The sequence below is a fragment of the Tachyglossus aculeatus genome, chromosome 7, assembly GCF_015852505.1.
Source record: "Tachyglossus aculeatus isolate mTacAcu1 chromosome 7, mTacAcu1.pri, whole genome shotgun sequence".
NCBI lineage: Eukaryota > Metazoa > Chordata > Mammalia > Monotremata > Tachyglossidae > Tachyglossus > Tachyglossus aculeatus.
In genome coordinates, this window is record NC_052072.1 from 61,582,376 (window position 1) to 61,608,002 (window position 25,627).

The following is a 25,627-nucleotide window of genomic DNA, read 5'->3' on the forward strand; positions in this document are numbered from 1 at the left end:
TAGTTTTCCCTATTTTCCATCTAAATTAAGATAGGTCACTTACAAAATTGGACAGTAGCTCTCAGAAGTATAATGCACAGTACTCATACATACCCATGTGCAAATTCACTTCAACTTTAAATTGCTGCTCTCACAAATTGGTTAATTTTTAAAATAGTAAGACATTAAGAATTAAGATGCTCATAACATGACATATCCATATTCTAGTACATGATGAAAATATCAAGTTAATATTTAAAATAACCTCTTCAGGTATTGTTGATATCAGAGAAGTATAATTTATATAAAATATTGAATAAGTAATTTCATTGGCATTTGAGTGGGAAGTTAAAATTTGTAGTATTCCACAGATAGAATGCCTAATGCTAGTAGAGAAGATTCAAACAAATGGGATATATCAAATTGTTCTTTAGCACTTTTTCTTAGGTTCACTAGTTCTGTATGCAGTTAAGACCTGGAGAAAGTGGAATGCAGTGGGTTTTGATACACATGATGAGATTCAGTAGCAAAGAAAGGGCAAAAGTCAACAGGCAAATTTTGAATTTGTTATCTTGTCTTCTAGATCAGAATCATTAAATGTCTGTTATGTTCTAGGACACAGGGTTAAATAGACTGGGCTGCACAAGGAAATGAGACTATTTATTTAAACTAGATACTTGGTTTCATTCATGCAACCAAAGATCTTCACTGGCATTAGAAAAGTGAATATAGTCATAGTAATAATAATAATAATAATGACGGTATTTGTTAAGTGCTTACTATGTGACAAGCTCAGTTACCTCATCTGTCAAGTGGGGATTAAGACTGAGAGCCCCCCGGGGGACAACCTGATCACCTTGTTACCTCCCCAACACTTAGAACAGTGCTTTGCACATAGTAAGCACTTAATAAATGCCATCGTCATCATCATCACTGTTCTAAGTGCTGGGGTAGATACAAGGTAATCAGGTTATTCCACATGAAGCTGACAACCTTAATCCCCATTTTCCAGATGAGGTAAATGAGGCACAGAGAAGTGAAGTGACATGCCCAAGGTCACACAGCAGAAAAGTGGCAGACCTGGGATTAGAACCCATGATCTCTGACTCCCAAGCCCGTGCTCTTGCCACTAACCTAGGCAGCATCCTCTCCAAAGATGAAATGATAGAAAAGGAAATGAAAAATCAAATTGAGCAGTCCAATTTGTTGGACTGTTGGATGAAGCATGATTCTAGTGCAGTGTATTGTTATTTTGACCTTAACACACAAATATACTTTATTTCCCAAGAATAATAATAATAATAATAATGGTGGGTGACACCATGTCTCAGACTTCAGAATAAACTCCAGTTCTATACAGGTCAGCACCTTCTAAATGAGTGTAATAATAATGATAATAATAATAATAGCAATAATAATGATAATTATATTTGTTAAATACTTTACTATGTGCCAAGCACCGTAGTAAGTTCTGGGATAGGTACTAGCTAATCAGGTCGGACACAGTCCCCGTACCACATGAGGCTCACAGTCTACAATGGAGGGAGAAAAAGTTTTGAATCCCTATTTCACTGATGAGTAAACTGAGGCCCAGAGAAGCTAAGTTACCCAAGGTCACACAGCAAGCAGGGAGCCATAATTAGAACTCAGATCCTCTGACTCAGCTTAGTGGAAAGAGCACAGGCTTGGGAGTCAGAAGACATGGGTTCTAATCCCGGCTCTGCCACTTGCTTGCTGTGTGACCTTGAGCAAGCAACTTTACTTCTCTGGGCCTCAGTTACCTCATCTGTAAAATGGGGATTAAGACTGTGAGCCCCACATGGGACTATCTGATTACCTTGTATCTGCCCCAGACCTTAGATCAGTGCTTGGCACATAGTAAGCACTTAGCAAATGCCGTAATTATTATTATTATGGCTGGTTTCAGGAGGAGAGTAGGTAGGAGGAGGCAAAGTAATTGAGTGCTTTAAAGTCAATGATAAGGAGTTTCTGTTTGATGTGGAGGTGGATGGGCAACCACTGGAGGTTCTTGAGAAGTGGGGAAATTTGGCCTGAACATTTTTGTAGAAAAATTATCTGGGCAGGACAGTGAAGTATGGCCTGGAATGGAGAGAGACAAGAGTCAAGAGAGAGGTCAGCAAGGAGGCTGGTACAGTAATCAAGGCACGATAGGATAAGTGCCTAGATTAATGCGGTAGCAGTTTGGATGGAGACAGAAGGGTGGATTTTAGAAATGTTGTGAAGAATGAACCAACAGGATTTAGGGATAGATTGAATATGTGGGTTGAATTAGAGAGAGGGGTCAAGGATAGAGCCAAGGCTAAGGGCTTGTGAGACAGGAAGGATGGTGGTGCTGTCTACAGTGAAGGGAAAGTCAGGGGAAGGGCAGGTTTTAAGTGGGAATATAAGGAGTTCTGTTTTGTTAAGGAATTTGAGGTGATGGCAGGACATTCAAGTAGAGATTTCTTGAAGGGAAGAAGAAATGTGAGACTGCAGAGGAGAGGAATCATGGCTGGAGATGTAGATTTGGGACTCATTCATTCATTCAATCGTATTTATTGAGCGCTTACTGTGTGCAGAGCACTGTACTAAGCACTTGGGAAATACAAGTTGGCAACATATAGAGAAGGTCCCTACCCAACAACGGGCTCACAGTCTAGAAGGGGGAGACAGACAACAAAACAAAACATGTGGACAGGTGTCAAGTCCTCAGAGTAAACAGAAATAAAGCTAGATGCACATCATTAACAAAATAAATAGAATAGTAAATATGTACAAGTAAAATAAATAGAGTAATAAATCTGTACAAACATATACACAGGTAAAGCCATCGGAGAAAATGAGTTCTCCAAGGGAGTGGGGGGTAGATGGAGAAGAGAAGGGGTCCCAGAACTGAGACTCAAGGGACACCCACAGTAAGGGGATGGGAGGCAGAGGAGGAGCCCACAAAAGAGACTGAGAATGAGTAGCCAGAGAGACATTGTCAGTGAAGGAAGACAGATCTTAACAAAATTTCCAATCAGCCAGTTGGAAAAAGGGGAACAAAGGAAACATTTTAAGAATTCAATAAAGGGCAGCCTCAGACAATGAAACATCACAACTGCAAATTGGAAAACATCTGTGGGAATAGACTAGCTTGGTACATGAAGTCCACAAAGGAACACCTCTTCTTTTGAGGAAGCGTTTTCAAGAGGGTTCCATTTCAACCATCCGGTACCCAAATTATGTGAGTTGTCACGTGATCAAGCCAATTGGCTCACTGGAGATCTCACCACAGCTCAAGAATGGACACCAAAGGTCCCTTGACTGGTCTGATGTATGATACTAGGTCAATGTATTTTTTTTTATATGCATGACAGCTCAAATCTATCCTCAATCCTGGCCGGTCTCTTTGTCTATCAAAGGAAGATGTTGACTTCTAGTCCTTTTTGATGAGTTCCCATAGAGGTAGTTGTCTTTTCATTATCAGATTTGTGACAGCAGGAAGATTCATTTGATGAAAATTTGATCAAAAAAACAACTATTGGCATTTTGACATTGGAATTCTTCTATTTTAGAAAAAAAATTAAAGTGTAATGACCTTTCCTGTGAAGATCTCCCCCAATACATAGACATTTCCTTCTGATGGTGTTTCCCCCGATTAGAAATTGTAGATGCTCTTTATTTCTTGCAGTTATTTTTTTCAGTTCAAACAATGATTCGTTCTGGGTTTATTGTTATTAGTCATGGTATGGGCTCACAGTTATTCAGGGAGACAATTATTCATAACAGTTGAGTAAATAGAAATCTCTACATTCCTGCTGCTAAAATCCCTTTCATCATCATCAATCTCATTGCTTAACATATTCGCAGGAGTCTATGGAAATTTCACTTGTTAATTCAAGAAGTAACTGCTAGAGGTTTAGATCACATCCAAAGCAGTGTCCTACATAAAGAAACCCAAACAGGTTGGGTTGAAAATGGCAAGAGAATTGCAGAGAAGGAAAGGTCAAAAATACTACATGAACCAGAGTTTAAAGAGGCTGGTTTACCTACATTCCCAGAAGGCACAGGACTATTCTGGGAAGAATTTGACTTTACTACAATTGGAGAATTTCAAACTGAGCCCCACTTTTCCTCTGCTCCTCCTCCCCTCCCCGTCACCCCTACTCTCTCCCTCTGCTCTACCCCCTTCCCCACCCCACAACACTTGTTTATATTGTACATATTTATTATTCTATTTATTTTATTAATGCTATATATATATATATATATTATTCTATTTATCTATTTTGATGCTGTTGATGCCTGTCTATTGTCTGTCTCCCCCTTCAAGACTGTGAGCCGGTTGTTGGGTAGGGATTGTCTCTATCTGTTTCCAAGTGCTTAGTACAGTGCTCTATGCACAGTAAGTGTTCAATAAATATGATTGGATGAATGAATGAATGAATTGGAGAAGCGCAAAAAGATTATGTGAACCAGGGTTTAAAGGGGTTGGTTTACCTGTACTCCCCATAAGCAATTGGAACATTCTGGGAAGAATTTGCTCCTTTAGTACAGATGGACATCTCCATCTTCCATTTGGCAGAGCTAAGTTCCTCTAAGAAACTCAGTCTCTCGTAATACTTCCACTGGCACTTCACTGCCATGACTTTACTGATACTGCCCTCTCCTGGTTTTCTTCTCTCTTTCTCACCATTCCTTTTCAGTCTCTTTCACAAGCTCCTCCTCTGCCTCTTACTCTCTAACTGCAGGAGTCCTTCAAGGCTCAGTTCTGGATCTCCTTCTATTCTCCACCTACACCCATTCCCTTGGGGAATGCATTGGTTCCCACAGCTTCAACCAACACCTCTATGTGGATATCCCCATTATTATTTTTGGGAGGGTACAATACAGCAGAGTGGGTAGACATTGTCCCTTGCCCACAAGAATCTTACAATCTACAAGGGGAGACAGACATTAAAATAGATTGTGGTTTCTAGACTGTGAGCCCCCTGTTGGGTAGGGACTGTCTCTATATGTTGCCAACTTGTACTTCCCTAGCATTTAGTACAGTGCTCTGCACACAGTAAGTGCTCACTAAATATGATTGAATGAATGAATGTACATAAGTGTTGTGGTGTTGAGAGTGGAGTGAATACGTCATGCTTAAAGCCTATGGATCCAAGTGAATAGGTAAAACAGAAGGGAAAAGATTGGGAGACATAAGGGTTTAGCAGGTGAAAGCCTCTTAGAGGTGACGTGATTATAGGAAGACTTTTAAAGTGGGGAAAGTGGTGGTCTGTCATATATGAAGGGGAAGGGAATTCCAGGACAGAGGGAGGATATGGGCAAGAAGTCTGTGGTAAAAATGATGAGATCAATGTACAATGAGTAGTCTAGCATTAGGGGTGCCAAATGTGCACACTGGATTGAAGTAGTAAATCAGCGAGGTAAGAGAGGAGTGATCAAGTTTATTTTGTGTTCTAAAGCTGATGGATAAGGTATTCGATGGGTGGGTAGAATGGCGGTTGTTGAGAAGTGGGGAGACATGGACTAAGCATTTTCATAGAAAAATATCTAGAAAGCAGAATGAAGTAAAGACTAGAGTGGACTGGAGACAGGGAAGTCAGCGAGAAGGCTGTTGCAGTATTCAAGACAGGATAGAAAGAATGTTTAGATCAGTGAATCCTTCTCTCTTCTACTTTGCTCTATGAACTTAGATCTGTACCCTCTGAGCACTGGATATCCACCTTACTTTCAGATTTACTATGTGTGTTTGTCTCTCTATCTCGACTGTAAGCTGTTTGTGAACAGAGAATGTGTCTACAAACTTTGTTGTATCATACTCTCTCCAAAACTCAGTAATAATTAATAATAATGATAATGATAATTTTAAACACTTACTATGTGTTCAACATTGTTCTAAGCTCTGGGGTACTTACAAGTTTAATCAGGTTGGACATAGTCCCTGTCCCACATAAGGCTCACAGTCTTGTTTGAAAGAAAATCAGCTGTTGAACAGTATTCTGTACATGGTGAGCTCTCAATAAAACCATTGGTTGATTGATTTCACTTAGAACGGTAGTTCCTTCCTGCTCCCTGTCTGCTTAGCTTTCTGAAGATTTCCATGTGGTGAGATATTTCTCTCTCTACTTAATCAGAACCCATTCTAAAAGGCAGTGGGGTAACATAATTTGGGCTTACTTTAGTTTTAGACCTCTCTCACCTGCTTCCCCAAGCATAAACTTCTGTCTCAGGGCTGCAACGTGCCGCCCAGGACATGGTGAAAGGCTTTTATAATCAGGCAATCAAGTTTTCCCTTGCAAATTTAAACTTCAGTGGTATTCAATGTTATTATGTAAACCTCCCTCAGTCTTTGTGTCTTTTAGTTGACAATTCTTTCCAGTTATTAATGCTGAAAAAAATCTTCACTGAGGATGTTATTATGTTTGGATATCTAGCTCAGTCATGATTACTGGTACCCTTGTAGAGCTAGTAAATGGATTTTGGCTAATCACCCTTCCTTGCTCTCTCTCTCTGGAGTCCACTGAATGCTGGAGGGCTCATGTTTGTATTATTCATTCATTCATTCATTCAATCATATTTATTGAGCACTTCCTGTGTGCAGAGCACTGTACTAAGCACTTGGGAAAGTAGAACAACAAATAATGACATTCCTTGCCTTAATGTTCATCTGCTTCACTAGATTGTCAACTGCTTGAGGGCAGCGATCATCTCTATTGTACTGTATTCTCTTACATGTTTGTTTAGTACAGTGTTCTGCACACATGAGCACTCAGTAAATAACAATGATTGATTGAGTAAATCAGAAAGGCGGCTCTAAAGTCATTCCAAAGCCAGTCTCTCTCAATCAGTGATATTTATTGAAAGATTGCAGGGTAGCTGACTAAAATATTATCTGCTCATTCAGTACACAAGAGCAAAAAAAAAATGGCATGGATCAGTACCTTTCAAGAAGTTGAGAAGGATACCGATTCCTGGTGTTTTAATGAAGACATGATGAACATCGGAGCTACCCCTAGGAAAGCAATCCACTGTTGTCAGCCACTGCTGTAACAGAGTGTGATTAATAAATCTCTCCCCCAGAAAAATGTGGTGAATTTGACTTAGGAGAGGGAAACACACTGTGTCTCTGTCATTTGGCTTAGAAGAAACACAATAACCAAAAATACGATCACAAACATTTATCTAAAGTGTGGGTAAGTAGTTAGGAAGGAGTCTTTTCATTTTCCCATTTATTGCTATCAGCCAAAGGGTTTTAATTTTTAACTTTATATTAGCTTGCTTGCTAACTAAGTGGAGCCCGGAGACTTTGAAATATAATCTTTCCCACAAAAAGATTCCTCCTCTGCGGGCTAAGAGAATTAGGCCTATAACGTAAATGACGAGAGTTGTTTGTTTGTTGCCCTGATTTATAAATTGCCCGGGTGAGAATAAGTGCCTCTCTGAGTCACTATAATGAAGCTTTTTACAGAGAATGAAAAAATCAATGCAAAAGCCTCTGTAATACAATGTTAAGCCAAGAAGGGAAAACCATCAGTTTTTACTACTCTGTGAACTGCCGACGTGTGGAAATACCAGTTCTTGGAACCACAAGCTCAACAGGCAAGGTCTAAAAATGTTACTCAAAGGCAAGACGGTTAAGTTAATGCAAGAATGTGAAATGTAAAATTTGTCCTTCACAACTCTGTTGGTTCTGTAGCAAAGATGATAATGATGATGATGGCATTTGTTAAGTGATTACTCTGTGCCAAATACTGTCCTAAGCACTTGTGTAGATGCAAGATTATCAGGTCCAACACAGCCCATGTTCCATAAAGGACTCCAAATCTAAGGGAGAGGGAGGAAAGGTATTTAATCCTCATTTTAAAGATGAGGAAACTGAGGCACAAATCGGTCTGTTCAAGGTCACAAAGCAGGCAATTGGCAGAGCCAGAATTAGAATCCAGGTCCTTTGACTCCCAGGCCCATGCTTTTTCCACTTGGCCGCATTGCTTCTCAGCAGTTTAATAATGAGGATACATTTGAAATGTAATTTCCATTTTGCCCCTTCAGGACATCTCTGTGTGGAGTAGAATGTTCAAAAAATAGCCCCAGTCAATAGGGTCTAGGCTTGTGAGTAAATTTATGGAGCTCAGAAATCTATAAAGGCTCATGATATGTGTCCCAACAGGATTTTCAAACAATGATAACTCCAGTTTTAGAAAAACTGACCTGCACCAGCTCTTCTGCGGAAGAATGGTTAAACAGAGGGGTGTTCTGTTTTTAGTTTTTGATCTGGGTTGGAAATTGTATTGTGCCTTTATAAATTGGGACATAATGCTACTGTTGACCTGAAAGCAGGCTAATATCTACCTCCACAGCCTGCCCCCATTGCAGTGGATGTTTGGTCAGATAGACCTAGGCATCTTGGCTAAAATTGTCCTAAAGAAAATGATCCAGAAACTATGTTTCCATAATGTCTCTCTAGTGACTGAGGGCACATAAACCAAAATCCAAGTCAAATAGCACTATGACTAGATGCCTCTTAATGCCCTCCATCTATCTGGTAGTTCTTTGCTTACAATCTTAATACCCATTTTATAGACGAGATAACTGAGACACAGAGAAGTTAAGGGACTTGCCCAAGGTCACACAGCTGACAAATGGAAGAGCCTGGATTAGAACTCAGCAACCTGTAACACCCAGGCCCATGCTCTATCCACTAACCCATACTGAAGCCCTTCCCATTGATTTGGAAGCAGTATAACCTAGAAGAAAGAGCACGGCCCTGGGAGTGAGAAGACCTGTGTTCTAATCCTTGCCCCCGACACCTGCTTGATTTGTGACCTTGGGCAAGTAATTTAAATGCTCAGTGCCTCAGTTTCCTCACCTGTACGATGGGGTTTCAATACCTTCTTTCCCTCCTACCTAGACTGTGTGCCCCATGGGAGACAAAGACTGTGTCTGACTTGATCATCTTGTATCTATTCCAGAGCAGAGTGCCTTCTGACACATAATACATGCCTAATGAATATTATAATTATTATTATTAGCAAGGGTTACTGCTCCCAGGGGATAGTCTCTAAGAGATTTTGGTACTTAGTCACTGCAATGAAAAGGAGAGAGATTCTTGCAGGAGAAATAACCACAGCAGTAGAAGTGGCAGTGGCAGTAGCTGCCACAAATCCTTATTAAAATTCCATTCCCTCCAAAACCCCTACATGACTATAACCCTGATTTCCTATTCTCCCGCTCCCTTAAGTGCCACCCTTGCGCGTGGATTTGTACCCTATATTCACCCCATCCTCAGCCCCACAGCACTTATATACATATCTGTAATTTGTTTATTTACAGTAATTCTGTCTCTTCCTCTAAACTGAAAGGTCCTTATGGGCAGAGAACATGTCTACCAACCCTGTTATTTTGGTATTCTTCCAAGTGCTTAGTACAATGCTGTACACACAGTAAGCACTCAATAAGTATGACCGATTGCTTGATCGATAGCACAGAAGGTCTCAGGCCAGTAGACCAGACTGTAAGCGTCTTCTTTGGTATTTTATATTTTTAATGGTATTTGTTAAGCATGTAATTCATTCAATCGTATTTATTGAGCACTTACTGTGTGCAGAGCACTGTACTAAGCGCTTGGGAAATACAAGTCGGCAATGTATAGAGATGGTCCCTACCCAACAGCGGGCTCACAGTCTAGAAGGGGGAGACAGACAACAGAACAAAACATATTAACAAAATAAAATAAATAGAATAAATATGTGCAAGTAAAATAAATAGAGTAATAAATATGTACAAACATATATACATATATACAGGTGATGTGGGGAGGGGAAGGAGGTAAGGCAGGGGGGAGATGGGGAGGGGGAGGAGGGGGAGAGGAAGGAGGGGGCTCAGTCTGGGAAGGCCTCATGGTGAGCTCTCAGTAGAGCTTTGAAGGGAGGAAGAGAGCTCAAGAAATATGAGCCAAGCGCTGTTCTAAGCGCTGGGGTAGACACAAGGTAATCAGGTTGGACACAGCCCATGACCCACAAGGGGCTCCCAGTTGTAATTTCCATTTTACAGAGGAGGTAATTGAGGCACAGAGAAGTTAAGTGATTTTCCCAAAGTCACACAGCAGACAAGTGGCGGAGTTGGGACTAAAACCCAGGTCTGTGGTCTATCCACCAGACTGTGCTGCTTCTTTAGACTGTAAGCTCACTGTGGGTAAGGAACTATTATACCAACTGTTATACTGTACTCCCCCAAGCACTGAGGACTATACTCTGCACATAGTATGTGCCCAGTAAATACAATTGAATGATTGATTGTAAGCTCCTGGAGGTCAGGGGTCATTTCTACAAACTGTATTGTACTCTTCCAAGTGGTTAGTACAGTAATAATAATAATAATGATGGTATTTGTTAAGTGCTTACTATGTGCTAAGCACTGTTCTAAGCACTGGGGGGATACAAGGTGATCAGGTTGTCCCATGGGGGCTCACAGTCTTAATCCCCATTTTACAGATTAGGAAACTGAGGCACAGAGAAGTTAAGTGACTTGCCCAAAATCACACAACTTTGGCAGAGCTGGGATTTGAACCCCTGACCTCTGATTTCAAAGCCCATGCTCTTTCCACTGAGCCACACTGCTTCTCTTCACTAAGTAAATTCTCAATAAATGCCACTGATTGATTGACTGTCAATAGGGAAGTTCTAGTGCATGAAGCATTCCTGCCTTACAGTCATGACTGCAGATGTCATTCCCACAAATGTTGGAGTCATAGCAATGATGGCAGCAGCCGCAGGGGAAGCCAAGGCCAAGGGACAGACTTCCTTCTCATCTTTGGTAGACACAAGGTTCTCATGAAAGATCTCGACGTGTGAATTTGTTTCCACCAACACGGCTGCTTCTTCAGAACTCAAAGCAGAGTATGTGGCCACAATGACTGAACGCCTGGAAGTCTGTCCCTTGGCCACAACTTCCTTTGTTGCTGTTGCCCCCATTGCTCTATACTACTGGACTCCTAATGGCATTTGGAAAAGGGATACTGCCATCCTGGCTGCTCCAGCCTCACCATCAAATGCCAGCTCTATTGAGCCCCGCTGCCCATAGTTCCATTGGCTGAGATAGGAGTTAAAGTTTCCTGTCTATATCAAACTGGACAACTGGTCACTTCATACCTGTGCCTTTCTACCTAATATCCTCCTGTCATTTCAGTTCTTTTGCCCACTCAGCTCCCACAATCAAATTGGGCATCACTGACAACAAAGGGCAGCCCCCCAAAATACCTCCCTTCAGTCATGGCTTAAAATTGATAGCCTACTCTATTCCTCCAGTGGGATATGCTGGTGGATCTTGGCCAGAGCTGAGGCCTAGTTGAGTACCTGACTGTTCCACCCTCTTGGGGCTTTCAATCAGCTCAAGCCAGGCCATGGTCAAGCAAGCAACTATGTTGAATAGTGTTTTTGATGTGAACACCAAAGTACAGGGACATGGTGGTGTACGAAGGAGGGGGAGTTCTGATAAAAGACTTTTAATTCAGCTAATTTCATGGGACTGTAGGGGAGTGACCATTCAATAACACAGATATTGTCATGGACTTAATAAGTCCTTGCAAGAAGTTGTGGAACGTTCTTAACGGACATGCCCCAGTTATTTTCACCATCTGATTCTCCACAAGGTCTTTGTGAGAGAATCGAGGGTGGTCCCCTCCATTTTGCAGATGGTCCAATTTAGACCCAGGACAGGTAATAATAATTATTGTGGTATTTGTTAAGTGCTTACTATGTGCCAAGCACTGTTCTAAGCACTGGGTTAGATACAAGCTAATCAGGTTGGACACAGTCCCTGTCCCACATGGTGCTCACAGTCTTAACCCCCATTTTGAAAATGAGGTAACTGCGGCCCAGAGAGGTGCAACGACTTCCCAAAGTCACACAGCAGATACCTGGCAGAGCCGGGGTTAGAACCCAGGTCCTCCCGACTCCCAGGCCCGTGCCTTATCCACTAGGCCATGCTGCTTTTTGGTCAACCTAGAAGCATACCAAATAAAAAGGCCAAGGTTATAGCAAGTTAAAGGTTGAGTAAGGGCTCTCGAAGCATTTACTCGTGCAGCTCATTTGTGTGCCTGTTCCGGCCATTCAAGGAGACAGAAAACGGTTATAGTAAAATCACAGGCAACATCAGCACTTGTTATCCCAAAGGAAAAGTCACCTAAAGCAAATATTTACTCTTTCAAATGCATTAAAACTCTTTTTTTCCCCACAATTGTTTGGAAAACAAAATATTTAGACAGCCATGAAAAGCAAGGTTGGCAGATTCATGCTAGTCATGTTTCAGTGCTAATAGTTTTGGCTCCCTGATATGTAAAAATCACACACCATTTTCATTTAAAAATAACAAAACCAATGAGTGAAGTTATCACCTCTAACTCCTGTTTCCCCCAAGGCTTTTACATAACATGCCTTAAGAATAAATAATAGTAGTAGTAGTAATCAGCCAGTTAATCAATCAAATTTATTGGGTGCTTACGTGTGCAGAGCACAGTACTAAGTGATTGGGAGAGTTTAATATAACAATAAAATAGGCACATTCCCTGCCCACAGTGAGCTTATCATCTAGAGGGGGAGACAGACATTCATATTACTAAATAAATTACAGATATATATGGAGGTGCTGTGGGACTGGGGGGCGGGGGGAGTGGGTGAATGAAGGGAGCAAGTCAGGGTGACACAGAAGGGAGTGGAAGAAAAGGAAAAGAGGGCTTAGTCAGGGAAGGCCTCTTGGAGGAGTTTGACTTCAATAAGGCTTTGAAGGAGGGGAGAGTAATTGTCTGTCAGGTATGAAGAGGGAGGGGGTTCCAGGCCAGAGGCAGGACATAGGTGAGTGGTTGGTGGCGAGGTAGACAAGATTGAGGTACAGTGAGAAGTTAGGAGTAGAGGAGCAAAGTGTGTGGGCTGGGCTGTAGTAGGAGAGGAGTGAGGTGAGGTAGGAGGGGGCAAGGTGATTGACTGTTTTAAAGCCTATGGTAAGGAGTAATAGTAGTAAAAATAATAATTATGGTATTTGTTAAGCACTTACTATGTGTCAAGCACTGTTCTGAGTGCTGGGATAGATACAAGGTAACAGGTTGACCCAAGTGGGGCTCACATTCTTAATCCCCATTTTATAGATAAAGGTGATAAAGGTCACTAAGGTCCAGAGAAGTGAAGCAGCTTCCCCAAGGTCACACAGAAAACAAGCGGCAGAGCTGGGATTAGAACCCATGTCCTCTGACTTCCAAGCCCATGCTCTTGCCACTAAGCCACGCTGCTTCTCCTAATAATAGTAGCATGGTAAGAAGCAGAGAAGAGAATTAGAGAAGCAGTGTGGCTTAGTGGCAAGAGCATGGGCTTGGGAATCAGAGGTTGTGTGTTCTAATCCCAGCTCCATCACTTGTCAGCTGTGTGACTTTGGGCAAGTCACTTACCTTCTCTTGCTTCAGTTACCTCATCTGTAAAATGGGTATTAAGACTGTGAGCCCCACGTGGGACAACCTGATTACCTTGTATCTGCCCCAGAGCTTAGAACAGTGCTTGGCACATAGTAAGGACTTAACAAATACCATCATTATAGTAGTAGTAGTAGTAGTAGTAGTAGTAGTAGTAGTAGTAGTAGTAGTAGTAGTAATATTAATAATTACTATGTATTCACGATGTGTAGAGCAACATACTTAGTACTGCTGTTTTTAAGTGACAATTAGACCAGCGAGGGTGTCACATCAACAACAGCCCTTATTCATACCCAGCCTCAGGAACTCTGGCTTCCCTTTGTGGTGTATTTTGGCTCTACCATGCATTTTGTGTGATCCTTTGGGACCAGAAACTGGTAGCTAGAGTCTTTGAGGTTCCAAGAATTCACCACTACCTTACCTAAGCCCACCTTCTATTTACCTGATCCCAAACAGAGGCCCTGAACACAATCTGTCGGTGAATTACTCTTCTCACACATTTTTTAGTCTTTCCAATCAAAACTGGAAAAATGTGGTGAATTCTTCAGAGAAGAAAAATTATTTGAAGTTTGAAAAATATCATCTATAGCATCTTCTTTCATGCAGAGAAGCAGCATAACCTAATAGAAAGAGTCTGTGAGTCAGGAGGACCTGATTTCTAATCCCGGCTCTGATGTTCATCTGCTGTGTGATCTTGGGCAAGTCAATTAACTTCTCTGTACCTCTGTTATCTCCAACGAAAAATGTGGATCAAGACTGTGAGTTGCGTGTGGCTCATAGAATGTTTCCAAACTGATTAGTTAGTATCTCTGTCAGTGCTTGGAACAGTGTCTGACATATCATTAAAAATAAAATAGATTAAAGGAATCAGGGATTTCCTGGAATAGGCATAGGTTTGAATAGGCATAAGGAAGAATTACTGTTTTTATCTCTCCACTGACAACAAAAGAAGAGAAGATAAATAATTTGACCAATGTTTGGGCATAACCAAATGAAACATGTTTGAAGTAGAAATCGTTATCTGCTCTCCCTTCATATCTTTAAAAACTGAGTCTGAACGGAAGCATGTTAGGACAGCTATTCTGGAAACAGGGGAATGAACTAATGTCCCTGTGACCCTGTAGTCCTCTGGTTTGTCCAGAAAACGTTCCTCACAGTGAATTTCATCTTGGAAAGAGATGAATATGCCCTCTTTATTAACTCCTGAAACTAACTCGCTCTGAGAACTTGGTTATCATAAACCCACCTTCACTTCAGACTCTTTAGCCCACCCATCAATTCCATTTCTCAGATAGTCCTTTGGGTTATCACTTATCAGATTTAATATTTAGATGGATCTTAAATTTCATTCACTGGAGAAGGCGGCATTCATTGACAATGGAAATATCCAATTCCAATGGACAGATGTTCATATTACAAAAACAAATACAGCTAGCTTTGGGGGATAATTGATGCCTTTGATGGCCACCTCATCAAAGAGGCACTGGGTTGAATTGCCATGGAGACTGAAGCACCATCTTTTTTTCTCCATTGAATGTGTTAATAGGGAGTTATGGACAATTTTGGAATGTGATTGCCCTTGGCTGTTCTTTAGCCAAATAAAAATCCTGACTCTTGTTCAAACTGCATCTTTCATTAGCATTGAATTCAGGCAGATTGTGTTTTCAAGAGGAAGACGAGAAATGCTATGTAATTAGCCAAGTAGTCAAGTATTTGAATGGATTACGCATGATTGCTTCTGTATTTTAGTTGCAAAATGAGATATTTTTCCTTTTCCAAACCTTGTTAATAGTTTTACATTGGTTCTCTAAAATTAGACAAACGGAAAGCAAAACGTAATGTTGGATTTCATTTGCCATTACCATTAAAGTACCATAAACTTTGGGTAGAGTCCTTCATGTATAAGGATAAATGAAGCCTGTTGCTAGTCCATTGTCTGGAGAGGTCTTATTACTAGAGCTTTGGAGTGATATAGTTACTAGTGAAGATGGTGGAATAGTTCACCTGGTTGGGGAAGAAGCATGGCCTAGTAGTTAAAGCATGAACCTTTAGAAGGTTCAGAAGGACCTGGTTTCTAATCCCAGCTCCACCGTATGTCTGCTATATGACCTAGGGCAAGTCACTTCACTTCTCCGGGCCTGAGTTACCTCATCTGTAAAAAAATGGAGATTAAGAATGTGAGCCCAATGTGACACAGGGACTGTGTCCAACCTGACTAACTTGTATCTACCCTAGCACATAAAACAGTGTTTGGCACAAAGTAGGAGTTTAACAAGTGCCACAATTATTATAATTATCCAACCTGACCCTAGTAAAATGCCTTGTAGAAGTTATGGTGCTACACTAAGGCTGGCTGAATGCCTCAAACCTGGGAGGACTTCTTCCATGTGGTCCTCCATGGGTGTGGAATTTGCATAAGAGGTATTTGGTTAGCTTACAAATTTGTCTGGGCATCCTAACAAATGTACCAATCCCTAGTCAAAGGCATTAGAATATGACCCAACATGGCACCATTTGCCCCTTCCAGTCCTGTGACACAATCTGACACCAGCATGGTGCCTGCTTAGTGTTATGAGTCACGATGGAGGTGGAGAGATGTGGGCTACCAGGCCCCACAAATGGAGGTGGGTAGGGGCCAGTGTTACCAGGCCCCAAGTCATGGGCTGGCTCTTGGTGGGGTCAGCTCTGCCTGGACATGAGGATAACTGAGGCCAGGCAGATTGTCCCCCAGCTCTCACTCTCCCGCAGCCCTGGGTGCAGTAATAATTATGGTACTTGTTAAGCCCTTATTATGTGATGAGCAATGTTCTAAGCACTGGGATAGATACAAGGTACTCAGGTTGGACACAGTCCCTGTCCCACATAGGGCTCACACTCTGAATCCCCATTTTGCAGATGAGGGAACTGAGGTCCAGAGAAGTGAAGTGACTTGCCCAAGTTCACATAGCAGACATGTGACAGTGGTGGTGGCAGTGAGGGCAACAGCGACAGCTCTGTTTTCCCACCCCAGAGCCTGGGCTGACGAGCCAGGACAGTGGAGGAAAACATGTCTGTGCAGCCCCAGTAGACTGTCTGCGTACCTTCTGTCAGCCTGGGTTCTTTCCTCCCAAGCCTCACAGAATGCCTTTCTTCTTTTTTCTCCAGCACCATTCCCTGCTCAGAAGATTGGGTGACCTAGTAATTTAAACTTTGAAATGACCAATAAGTAGCCATTATAAATCACTCTTCTATCGTATCATCTTAAAGTGTTTGACCAAATTAATGTTTCGTAATGCCAATTGTGCAAACCCATCATGGAACCATTCCATGGATTTGTGGGAAGAGGGAATGCCCTTCAATTGTCCCCTGGGATGAGAAGAAGGTTCTTCATGGGGTAGAGAGATAAATGAAATTGTTTAAGAATTACAGGCCATTGGTCTATACAATATTACTCTGCCTTTTCCTGGAGTTACTGAGCGCTTACTCTGTGCAGAGCTCTGTATTAAGTGCTTGGGAGAGTAAAATATAATAATATAACAGAAACAGTCCCTCCCCACAGCGAGCTTACAGTCTAGAGGGGGAGACAGACATTAATGTAAATAAATAAATAAATGTTGTGGGATTGGGAGGCGGAGATGAATAAAGAGAGCAAGTCAGGCTGATGAAGAAGGGAATTGAAGAAAATGAAACTGATTGGTCAAAACTGATGTTCCATTTTATGAGGCCAGTCTTCAGAGGCTGACTACCAAAATGAAGGAAATACAAATAGAACACAACAGAAACTACATTGTGAATAGCTTTTCAATGCCAAGTTTTTGCTGGCTAATATATTAAGGCCAAGCTGACCTGGCCAGTGTTGACTTTGTTGACATCTCTGCTGTATTGGTTGCCACAAATCATCCTACAAGAATGAAGGTAACAATCAGAAACTGACATAGAATGACACAAAATCAGTTTATGTGGAAGTCAAATTTAAAGTCCATAATCAGTAGTAGTAATAGTACTAAATGCCTAGCACTCCACACACAGTAAGAGCTCAATAGAGAAGCAGCATGGCTCAGTGGAAAGAGCACGGGCTTTGGAGTCAGAGGTCATGGGTTCGAATCCCAGATCCACCAATTGTCAACTGTGTGACTTTGGGCAACTCACTTAACTTCTCTGTGCCTCAGTTACCTCATCTGTAAAATGGGGATTAAGACTGTAAGCCCCCCGTGGGACAACACAATCACCTTGCAACCTCCCCAGCACTTAGAACAGTGCTTTGCACATAGTAAGTGCTTAATAAATGCCATCATTATTATTACTATTATTATTAATAAGTAATAATAATTCATTCATACAATTGTATTTATTGAGTGCTACTGTGTGCAAAGCACTGTGCTAAGCACTTGGAAAGTACAATTCAGCAACAAATAGAGACAATCCCTGCCCACAGTGGGCTCACAGTGTAGAAGAATTATTATTAATAATAATTATGTTACCTAAGTGCTTACTATGTTCCAAGCACTGCTCTAAGCACTGAGATAGGTATAAGTTAATCAGGTTGGACACAGTCCCTCTCCCACAAGGAGCTCACACTCTTCATCCCCATTTTACAGATGAGATAACTGAGGCCCAGAGAATTTAAGTGACAGGCACAAGGTCACGCAGCTGACATGTGCCTGAGTTGGGATTAGAGCCCAGGTCCTTCTAACTTCCAAGCCCGTGCTCTTTCTGTTAAGCCATGCTACTTCTCTAAATACAAATGGTGATGATAGTGATAGTATTTATTAAGCTTTTACTATGTTCAGAGCTCACCTCTCTCTCTCTGCATTTCATGCTTAGACTCAAGCATAAAGGCCATATGTACTGGATTTGTGGGAGCCCCTTTCATACTCACCATTGTTTAGGAATCATGAATATGAGTGTTGTCACTCAGGCTGCAGAGCAGCTCTTACCACAGGAAGATAAGCCTTAGCCTGATAACCGCTATTAATGCTAGTATTTGTTAAGCATTTACTATGTGCCAAGCACTGTTCTAAGCACTGGGGTAGATGCAAGGTAATCAGGTTGTCCCACGTGGGGCTCACAGTCTTCATCCACATTTTTCAGATGAGGTAACTGAGGTACAGAGAAGTTAAGTGACTTGCCCACGGTCACACAACTGACAAGTGGTGGAGTCGGAATTAGAACCCACAATCTGTGACTCCCAAGCCCGTGCTCTTTCCACTAAGCCACGCTGCTTCTTATAATGATGGTATTTGTTAAGCGCTTACTATGTGCGAAGCACTGTTCTAAGCACTGGGGGGCATACAAGATGATCAGGTTGTCCCACGCGGGGCTCACAGTCTTAATCCCCATTTTACAGATGAGGTCACTGAGGCACAGAGAAGTTAAGTGACTTGCTCAAAGTCCCACAGCTGACAAGCAGCGGAGCTGGGATTTGAACCCATGAACTCTGACTCCCAAGCCCGTGCTCTTTCCATTGAGCCATGCTGCTATTACTATTATTATCATTAATAATGTTAATATTACACTATATATGGGCCAAGAACTCTTCTGAGTGCTGGGGTAGATACGACTTAATCAGGTCGGACACAGTTCCTCTGCTATGTGGGGCTCACAGTGTCAATACTGCCTTTCCTGGGTAGTCTAAGGTCCTAAATGCCAAAGACCATATTTATAATAATAATAATAATAATGGCATTTATTAAGCGCTTACTATGTGCAAGGCACTGTTCTAAGTGCTGGGGAGGTTACAAGGTGATCAGGTTGTCCCACGGGAGGCTCACAGTCTTCATCCCCATTTTACAGATGAGGTAACTGATGCACAGAGAGGTTAAGTGCCTTGCCCAAAGTCACACAGCTGACCATTGGCGGAACTGAAATTTGAACCCGTGACCTCTGACTCCAAAGCCCGTGCTCTTTCCACTGAGCCATGCTGCTCCTCTAAGGGAAACAAGTGGGAAACAAGTTAAAGAAAAGCCTGAAGAGGTCAAGCTGTTTTCAAAATCAATCAGTTATTTAATCAATCAACTGACTTAAGGTATTTAGTCCTACTGTTCTAAACACTTTTCAGAGTGCAACAGTGGTGTGGCCTAGTGGAAAGAACATAGGCCTGGGAGTCAGAGGACCTGGGTTCTAACCCCGGCTCTGTCGATTGTTTGCTGTGTGACCTTGGGAAAGTAACCTGACTTCTCTGGGCCTCAGTTACCTCATCTGTAAAATGAGGATCAAGACTGCAAACTCCATATGGGACTTGGATTGTGACCAAACTGTATAATCAGTTGAATAATCAGTGTATCTACCCCAGTGTTTAGAACAGTGTTTGAACCATCATAAGTGCTCAACAAATGCCATAAAAATAAAAATAAAACAGTAGCAAAAAACACGGTTTGTCCTCAAGGGATGAGATGTAAAGCGGGTAACCTCATTGTGTGCAGGGAACATTTCTGTGTGTCTAATTCCTACCTGGGTATTCTCTCCAGTGTTTAGTAGAGTACTCTGCACACAGTAAGCACTCAATAAATATCATTGATGATGATGAATCAATCATGGTTATTTGATAATAAAGGGGGCAGAAGGAAAAACAAGAACACAACCCAAAATAGCACAAATTGATTAGGATGAAATAGCTGAAATTGAATATACCAGCATAATGTACATATGTACATAGGCATAGAAGATGGAATAAAATAAAATAAAATTTAGGGCCCGGGATGAGTGCCAGAACAAGTGTGATTAGTGTTTTATGAATCAATCAGTAAAGTTCCCTTGTGGAGCTGGGATTTAGGAAGGTCTGAGGAAAATACAATGATTATCACCCCTAAAAAGTCAGTCAGCCGTGATCCATGATAGAAGAAAAAGTGGAAGAGCATTGAACTCTGACAATGATATCGATAGTTATAGGTTCCAGCCCTAGTCAAGCCTAGCCCTGGCCCTAGCCTAGTCAAAGCTAAAGATGAAAATTGGAATTTCCTCATAAGATGTAATGCAAGCAATATTATTACCAGTTTTTCCAAACCCCCATAACCTTCTCTGTTTTAGTGGAAGCCACTATTATTCTACTCTATTATCACCCCTGCTTTAGGCCTATTCCCTTCCATTTAACAACAGCTTCGTATACAGTGTGAGCAGCCAAGAGAAGGAAATTTCACCTTCCTGCTAGACCATCTAGCTTTTTACCTAACAGGCTACACTAAAGTTTGGCCAAACTGAAAAATGTGTGCAATGAAATATTCTGTGTTTAGTAATTTCACACCACAGTCCCTTGTTTATAAAAATAACAAAAAACCCACTGGAATAAATTTAATTTTTAATTTACAGTGCTGAATACTTCAGAAAGATGTTTCTGTACTCTATAATGGTGAAAAAAAATAGTTGCTGATGCTTTGGATTCCAACAGGACAAGAATGCTGACTTCAAGAGATTATAATGTGCAAAAGCTAAGGAAGAGCATGGGTCTTAATGATAATAGTAATAATAACAATAATACTTATGGTACTTGTTAAGTGCTTATTATGTGCTAAACAGTGTTCTAAGCACTGGGGTAGGTACAAGCTAATCAGGTTGGACACGGTTCCTGTCCCACGTGGGGTTCCCAGTCTCAAGCCACATTTTCCAGATTAGGTAATTGAGGCACAGAGAAATTAAGTGATTTGCCCAAGGTCACACAGCAGACAAGTGGAGGAGCCAGGATTAAAATCCAGGTCCTTCTAATTCCTAAATCCAACCTCTATCCGCTAGGTCATGCTTCTTCTCTCGAGTCTTCTGAATCAGAGGACTTGAGTTTAAATGCTGGCTCTGCCACTTGCCTGTTCTGTGACCTTGGCAAATCACTTAATTTATCTGTGCCTTACTTGTGAAATAGGGATTAAATACCTGTTCTCCCTCCTCAGACTGAGAGACCCAATTTGAATAGGGGACTTTGTCTGATATGATTATCTCATCTCTTCCCTACAGCGCTTAAAACTATGCTTGGCCAATGGGAAGCAGTAACAGATACTGTTATTATTATTATCACTATTATTTTATCTTTTTATGTATACTGACCGTATTATTTATGTTCAAAATGTGGACATTGGGGATAACATCCTCCTTGGCAATTGTGAGATCAGGGAACTATGAGAAGCAGCATGGCTCAGTGGAAACAGCATGGGCTTGGGAGTCAGAGGTCATGGGTTCAAATCCTGGCTCCACCACGTGTCAGCTGTGTGACCTTGGACAAATCACTTCACTTCTCTGTTCCTCAGTTACCTCATCTGTAAAATGGGGATTAAGACTGTGAGCCCCATGTGGGACAACCTGATCACCTTGCATCCCCCCCAGCACTTAGAACAGTGCTTTGCACATAGTAAGCACTTAACAAATACCATCATTATTATTATTATTAACTAGGAGTAAGTGCTCACTTTAAATTCCCTAGCTGAACATTTGTAAAAGACTTAGAATGCTGTGGAACCTGAACTGGGCAAGAACTAAACATGTTCCAGCTGCACGTGACAATCCAGAAATTTTCACACGGCAAGAGGAAGTAGGGATCAGTGCAGGAAAACCACTTCAGCTGGGACAGCACCAACTCTAGGACATTTAAGTGGTTTTGTTCAACTGCCCATGACCAACAGAAAATGTAAACTATCTGAGATAAAGAGGTCTATACGGTCAGGCTCTTCATATGATAAATTTCACCTGAGAGAAAACTCTTTCAAAAGCAATGTATTAACTTTTTATAGTGAACATGTTTTTCATGAGCTAAAGTAAAATCATGTTTTCACTACATTGGATTTGAAGTCAAATCTCGTTATTCTTCAGTTTTCTTCTCACTGAGCCTTGCTGCCTCTAGGAGAAAGCGATTCATTAATGTCATTTATAGGATAATTCATTGAATTATTGCTTACACTTCATCAACTTCTCTTTTCAGTCTACTCTCATTTACTAATAGCAATAATAGTATTTGTTAAGTGCTTACAATGCTCCATGTGCTGGGGCATATACAAAATAATCAGGTTGAATACTGTCTGGCACAATCTAAGAAGGAGGGAGAAACAGGAATTCTCTCCCTGGGAATTGATTTATTCGAATACCTTCATCTCCTACCTTCACGTGGATAAATCCCAAATCTACATTTACAGCCCTGTCCTCTGACTTAATTTAAAATATTCATTCCCTTCATATCGCTGGGACATCTCCATATCAAAGATCCATTGGCACATTAAAGTCAATTCAGGGTTTTTTGTAGAAGACTTTTTTTTTTTTGAGCATGACCCGGAAGGAAGCAGTGGTAGAACAGGGAAACAAAATTATCACCATAACACGCCCATGGATTGGTTACAATCCGAAACAGCTCTGCCCAGATGTCATTTCAAGCCCTATTATCAAATAGTTGTTTATTAGAGTGGTACTTCATTTTGAAGATAGTGGTGCAGATGGCAAGATGGCATCTATGAATGTGAGTGAGAGGTGAGAGAGTAGATAGGGCACCGGCATGGGAATCAGAAGGTCATGTGTTCTAATCCTGCCTTCACTACTTGTCTGCTCTGTGACCTTGAGCAAGTCACTTCACTTCTCTGTGCCTCAGTTACCTCATCTGTAAAAGGGGGATTAAGACTGTGAGCCCCACACGGTACAGGAACTGTGTCAACCCAATTTGCTTGTACCCACTCGAGGGCTTAGTTCAGTGTCTGGCACACAGTAAGCACTCAACAAATACCACAATTATTATTATTATAATCTCTTGCACACTTCATCCATGAAAATGCAGTTACGGTTCCTTGCCTTTCGGATAAGCGCACCTCAAACACCAGTGGTTAAGGTGGGGTGGGCATGTCCTATCAGCAATAGAATATGTGCTTGGGTTGTAAATGCAGTTGTAGTGATGATTCATTCTCAGCCATCCAATTCTGTCCTTCCACATGGGAAGGGTGGGTTAAATTCCTGGCCAATTGGTTTGCAGCTCTTTAAGAACTGAAGAAGACAGTGATAAAGAAAATACATTTTTAAGATTAGATCATCATAGCTTTCTACTTGTTCATCGTTATAGCAAGTGACCATAGAAGGCACAAGAAGCAAACAGATTATGCATGGGAAGCATTGGACTATTACCAAATAAGAGCAAATTTAATTATGACAGTATTGATGCTTGGTTTGTAGAACTTTCTTTTTTTGTCTATTTTTTCAAGCCTTTCCTCTTGTAAGTATTTTGGTATATTCCCAATTCAACCTAGGTTTTTTTTTAGCGTTCCTAATGAAGGCTCTTTAGTGAAGGACCACTCCCAGGAAATCCTAAAATAAGTTCTAAAATTCACTGACCTCAATCAATCAATGTTATTTATTAGCTGTGAGTGGTTAAGAAGCACTATACTAAGTGCTTGGAAGAGTACAGTACAATAAAGTTGGATGCATGATAATAATGATAGTATTTGTTAAGCACTTTGTGTCAAGCACTGTTAAGATCCCTGCCATCAAGAAATTTACAATCTAGTGGGTTCAAAATTCAAGATCTAGGACACTGATTTCAAAACAACCAGAAATCTAGGAAGTTTCTGCATTGTGTCGTCTGATTTTTTCAGGAATAAACATTCCCCTTCTGAATGGTATGTTTTTTTTTATTTCAAATGTATTAGCTCTCTGAAGAAGTAATGGTTATGAAAATAAGGAAAAAGTGTGGTAATGAATGGGGCAGAAAATACAAATAGCTATGTTTGATCAGCCTGTTCTTCTACAAAGTCATACACATTCGTTTCATCAGTGACAAGTATAGCATTTCATTTTATAAACAATTTTGGCTCCTTACATTGTGTTTTAATGTGTTTGCTGAGGATCCAACTACCTGTTAACAGAATCTTAGTTTCTTTCATTGAATTTCATTCTCAGCTATAGCATATGTATCACCACTTCGCTCTCTCAAAGACACCCATCTTTGCATTCATTCAAAACTCAACTCACAGCAAAATGAGAATCCAGCCTTTGCTTCCTGGGATTCTTGAATTTCCAAACTAGAACATGTTAAATAAAGAGGCATTGGATACATGCTTTGTTGAGGCCTTGAAATTGTTTCCGTGGAACCCAGTGAGCCAGCCAATTTGAGGATTGTAGATAATACTAGTATATACGTTGGGAATGACCTTACCATTTTAACACAGGCATATACTTGTGTTTCTTGCAGTCCATCCGAGAAGTCACAGGGTACGTCTTAGTGGCCCTAAATCAGTTTCGTCATCTCCCTCTGGAGAATCTCCGTATCATTCGAGGAACAAAGCTCTATGAGGATCGATATGCTCTGGCGATCTTTCTCAACTACAGGAAAGATGGGAACTTTGGCCTCCAAGAACTAGGCCTCAAGAACTTGACTGGTAAGGCCTCGATTGCTTCTTTTTGTCTGTTGCGGTTAATAGATCTATGTATATATCAATGTGTGAGTAGAGCTACAGATACAGATGCAATCTGGTGAGGCTATGTAGGTACATACATGTTCCGAAGCTCATGGGTTATGCAGTTAGTCATATGTGGATCGAAGGCGTGTGGATATTTGGTACTCATTTTCATTGTGGAGTTCTCATTTTCCTGCTTTTATTTAAATATATTGTGAGCTCTGTCTAAAAGACAGGAAAGTGCTAAATCCCATTTGAACTGACCTACATATGGTCAGGGGCTGATTGGTTCAGAGGTTCACAAAGCAAATTGGGAGGGCCCTGAATCCACAAAGGGGTCCCAAGCTGCATGAGCTGAAGCCAGTGAGGTAGTCCTCGCCCCCACCCAACATCACCTTCAAGCACGTCCTGATGGGATACCTTTCCCCGCCACTCAGTCACTTCCCCTCCTGGGGCAGATCTTCCATTCCTGCCTGCTGCTCTGGGCTATTGCTAGTGAAAGCTCGCAGAAACCACAAATGAGCCACAGTGCAGTGCACCGGAGCTGCATGGAGAAAAAGCCCCAGCCATGTGTGGGAGCTGCAACTCTAGACTGTAAGCTCGTTGTGGGCAGGGAATGTGTCTGTTTATTGTTGTATTCTACTCTCTGAAGCACTTAGTACAATGCTCTGCATACAGGTTGTTCTCAATAAATGCTGTTGAGTGAATTGAATGAATGAACCCTGTTAAACGGAGCTTGGAGTCCCTGGGTTCAGCATCATGTTATCCAGAATCCATCGAAGCCCCTCTCCTGAGTGCTGTAAGCAGGAAGGCCTGGGGTTCTAATCAGATGGTAAGCAGTTGGAGTTAGTTCACAGACCCAATGGATCCTCCCCTA

At 41.4% G+C, this 25,627-nt stretch overlaps 1 protein-coding gene across 2 annotated transcripts in view; it reads left to right on the plus strand.

Moving 5' to 3' along the window:
- Positions 1-25,627, plus strand: part of ERBB4 (erb-b2 receptor tyrosine kinase 4) — a 1,221,345-nt gene that overhangs the window by 626,636 nt on the left and 569,082 nt on the right. For both annotated transcript variants that reach the window (XM_038749108.1, XM_038749109.1), the window contains exon 3: positions 24,546-24,732. In XM_038749108.1, coding sequence (XP_038605036.1) covers positions 24,546-24,732 — 187 coding nt within the window. The remainder of the gene's footprint in view (positions 1-24,545; positions 24,733-25,627) is intronic.